Source organism: Octodon degus, unplaced genomic scaffold, assembly GCF_000260255.1.
Source record: "Octodon degus isolate 3935 unplaced genomic scaffold, OctDeg1.0 scaffold00002, whole genome shotgun sequence".
In the NCBI taxonomy this organism is placed as follows: domain Eukaryota; kingdom Metazoa; phylum Chordata; class Mammalia; order Rodentia; family Octodontidae; genus Octodon; species Octodon degus.
Genome location: NW_004524578.1, coordinates 19585713 through 19589965, shown reverse-complemented (window position 1 = coordinate 19589965; position 4253 = coordinate 19585713). Strand labels below are relative to the sequence as shown.

The 4253-nt window shown below is 47.8% G+C and overlaps 1 protein-coding gene across 4 annotated transcripts in view; it reads right to left on the bottom strand.

The window, feature by feature from the left end:
• Positions 1 to 1759: 1759 nt before the first annotated feature.
• Gdpgp1 (GDP-D-glucose phosphorylase 1) overlaps positions 1760 to 4253 on the bottom strand; it is a 3721-nt gene continuing 1227 nt past the window's right edge. For all 4 annotated transcript variants that reach the window (XM_023710426.1, XM_023710437.1, XM_023710416.1 and 1 more), the window contains one exon: positions 1760 to 3440. In XM_023710426.1, coding sequence (XP_023566194.1) covers positions 2271 to 3440 — 1170 coding nt within the window. In that variant the 3' untranslated portion in view covers positions 1760 to 2270. The remainder of the gene's footprint in view (positions 3441 to 4253) is intronic.

Below are 4253 nucleotides of genomic sequence, written 5' to 3'. Positions count from 1 at the left end.
CGCATCCACATGGCTGACACTGACAAAGGTTCTACAATCTGAGGTATAGGATCTCAGGATAAATTCTGAGGGCATTTCACTGATCTTATCAGACCCAAAAGCTACAACTCTTATTGCATAGGTCCTGCTTACCTTGGTCTTAACCATCCAGCAGAAAAGTATAAAAACGAAATATAAGAAGTAAAGTCATGCTGTTATGTTGAGCTGTAGGGGACTCAGGCCAACAATTTCTGACATTGCCAGTCAATCGGAAGACCCACTACTATTATGGGCTAATGGACTCTTTTAGAATATTTTGCTGACTTTACACACCTATAATATTCAAATAATGGAACTTAACAAAAAAAGGGTATACAGATGAATGTCCATTTTGTATCTGTGTATTCAAAGTGGTTAGGATAGATATATAGTTACATTCTCTTAATGAATAGAGGGATTTGTTCTAATGGTGTTTGTAAATAGGATATCATGTCCACATCTTGTACAGCAATTAACCACTAGGAAGAATGTATGCAATGTGTTTATTGAAACTGTCCTACCAATTTGATTTGAAACTGTCTCATTGCTATTTATCAATAAAATTATGGGAAAAAATAAATAAAATCTACCACAAATAAAGTTCTAATTAAAAAAAAAAAGAAAGAAAAGGACTCTTTATACACAAGTACTCTCTTACAGTAGCACCCACTGGCTGTCTCTTCCCGACCCAGGGTGGAAATCACTGGAGTAACAGAATAAAGAGATGAGGTTTTCACACGTTTCCTGCATTAAGTCAGGCAGGCAGACCAGCAAGGATTCTCTGGACTTTACTGAGAAAGCTGAATCATGAGGCACCTGGAGAGAGCCCAGGGAGGCCCTGGAGGGCTGGCTGAGGCGGGGCCATGAGCTGCTGAGGACACCTTGTCCAGAAGGGGCTCAGGAACACACCCATCCACCTGACTGTCTGCAGAACAGTCCTGACTGCACAGTTGCCCCTGATCTAGAACTTGTCGCTAAATCTGCCAGCCCTCTCTTGTGTTTCTTTGAGACAGGGTCTGTGAGGTTCAGGCTGGCCTTGAACTCATGGTGATCCTCCTGCTTCAGTCTTCCAAGTGCTATGCTTACAGCTATGCGCCACCATGATCTCTCCATAAGAAGGGCAGTCAAAGGGCCTTCACCTTTAAAGCCGTGAGGGTACCTGGTTCCTACACAAAATATGACAGGACTTGACTCCACGTTGGGAGCGGCAGGACATCCAAGGTGAATAAAGCAGGTGAAGAAGTAGGTACTGGAGGGAGTAGCCTGGGAGAGATGGTGGGCACCTGCAGTCTCAGCAAGGATGGAGCTGAGGTGGGAGGACCCCTTCAGCACCAGAGACCAAGGCCAGCCTGGGGAACATGGGGAAAACCCATCTCAAAGACAAAACAACACAAAAAAACAAATGAACAGAAACTAGGTATGGTGACATGTGCTTATAATCCTAGTACCTGGGAAGCTGAGGCAGGAGAATCACTCTGGGATAGTGAGTTCAAGGCGAGGCTGGACTACATAGCAAGAACCTGTCTTAAAATAAAACATCAAGGGCTGGAGAGATGGCTCAGTGGTCTAAAGCACCTACTTGGAACAAGTTTGGTGAAGTACAGGGACTACGGTTCGATCCCCCAGCACCACATGCCAGCCAGCTGCGCCCCCTGGTGGGCTGAGCTGGCCACACACACACACACACACACACACACACACACACACACTAAATAAATGTTAAAAAAAAAAAAACAAAAAAAAACATCAAGTAGGAGCTCCATACTAGTGGGACAGAAACCATCAAAGCACACACCAACACTTGGGCTGAGGCCGAGGATATAGCTCAGTGAGTTTGATGCCCAGTACAAAAAAAGAAAAAGCTAACAACTGCTGTCACAGGAAAGGTCCATATGGAGTGAGAAACTCTTGCACAATTCCCTTAACAGGTCTGACATCCCTGAAGCTTGTCTAAGAAGAGGGTGAGCAGCAGTAGCTACATTCACGAGAGCACATGCAATTGATTTATTCCAAGGTCTCGCCCTTTCACAGAGATCAGTACTGTTCTTTTTTTGAAACAAAGTCTCAGTCACTAAGCTGCCCAAACTAGGGTCATATTTGCCATTCTCCAGTCTTAGCTTCCCAGGGAAGCTATCAGTTCTTTCTTCATCTCTCTCTTTAGGCCTAGAGATTTGGGAAGGCAGCCATGAAAATAAACATGCAAGTGACCTGGAGAGGGATGCACACCAGCCGGTGAAGACATAGCTCTGGGACTATGGCTCTTCCTGGGCCATCAGGGCCACCAGCGCGGCTCGTACTGCTGTAGCCTGGCCAGGGGGCAGCAGGCAGTCCTGAATGAGCGCCACGGCAGCTGCCTCGGTCAGGCTGCTGAAGTCCTGAGCTGTTTTGACGGGGAGGTGCCCGGCCAGCTCACAGAGGGCAACATTGAAAGCTTCACCCTCCTTTATTCCAAAGCTGGACTTCCGGGCCCACAGGATCACTCGGACCCCTGTGAGGGCCGAGCAAGGCGATGCCTTTCCAGGTGGGGCTCCCCGTGTCACAAACAAGTTATGTGCAATCTCCTGGTCGGTCAGATAGTCAGTGGCTCGACAGACCCTGCTAATCACAGCTTCCAAGTCAGGCCCGGGTCCACTGGTGTAAAAGAGGAAGCCAGGAGCTGGCAGGGTTTGGAGCAGGTGCAAATGGCCCCCCGGGTCCAGGGGCTGGCTAGGCGCCCCCTCCACAGGCAGCCTGTGGGCTAGGTAATAGCCATGCAAGTGGAGGTGGTTCACTGAGGCCAAGCCCCCCAGGCTGTTGAAGCCCACCCGGAAGCCTGGGTGTGAGCTTAGCAGCACAGCCTCCAGCCCAGCTCGCAGCACACCTGGCAGCAGGCGCTGGGGCAGCTGCTGGGCAGGTTCAGGCACCAGCAGCACGTGCCCCCACTCCAGTGGGCTGACGTTGATCACCACCAGGATGTCCTGTGGGAGGGCACTATGCGTGTCAGGCTCCTGGTGCAGACGAAAAAGGACTTCTCCAGGCCGGATCTTGTTGAAGTTAAACTGTTCCGGGTCAAATGCCTGCCTCACGCTCTTGATGTTCTGGGGGCACCTCCTCTGGACACCTCGCTCCACATTTAGCTGAGCCACAAAACCCACAGCACCAGGGAGGACTTGAGTCTGCAGCTCCCCCAGGCAGTAGCGAAAGAGACCCAGCTCCATCCGCTGTCTCCAGGCAGAGCAGAGCGCAGAGTCGAAGCGGGATGCTGGCCAGGAGTCTGGGGTGCTGGGTGGGCTGCTAGGCCACTGCACCCCTCCCACAACGAGCTCCTCCTGCCCATACACAAAGGCAGGGGCGCCCTGCTCTCCCCAGTCCTCATGGTCAGGAGGAAGCAGGTAGGAAGTTCTGTGGGAGTCACACAGAATAGACATGAAGCTGCCCTGAAGCTGTCATAAAAATGAAAAACATAGGATAGTAACCCATTTTGAGAGACGTTCATTCTTAAATAATTATTTTTTCTCTGATTATAAAAAGCAATATAAAATACATGCTTTAGTAAAATGTTTAGGAAACAGAGAAATTTCTCATATTCTATTGCTTGCAGATGAATAAATGGTTTTGCTAAATTAAAAAATATTGGGGGGTCGGGGAGATGGCTCAGTGGAATAAGCGCTTCCCTGGCAAGTGCAAAGGCCTGAGTTCAATCCCTGGTACCACCAAAAAAAAAAAAAAAAAAAAATTGGGCCAGGGATATAGCTCAGTGGCATAAGCGCCTACCTGACAAGTGCTAGATCTTGAGTTCTATCCCTGGTACCAATAAATAAATTAATTAATTAAAAATATTTATTGAGGGGCTGGCGATGTACATCAGAGGCAGATAAGCACCAGTTAGCATGTGAGAGTCCCTAGGTTTGATTCTGGGCAATACCAACGAAACAAAAGTGAAAAACAAACAAATGAAAACCACAAAACAAGAAGGAAGTACACAATTTTGAGGCTGGGGGTGTAGCTCAGTCTCAGAGCACCTGCCTAGTATATGCAGGACAACCCCAAGAAGAAGAAAGTATATATACAAATAATGTGTGTACATTTATGTATTTAAATATCTGTATACACATATATAGGGAGGAAATGGAAAAAAACATAAAGATAAAAAACAACCCTGGGGCCAGGGAGATGGCTCAGTAGAATAAGCCCTTCTCTGGCAAGTGCAAGGTCTGAGTACAATCCCCGGTTCCACCAAAAAAAAAAAAAAAAAA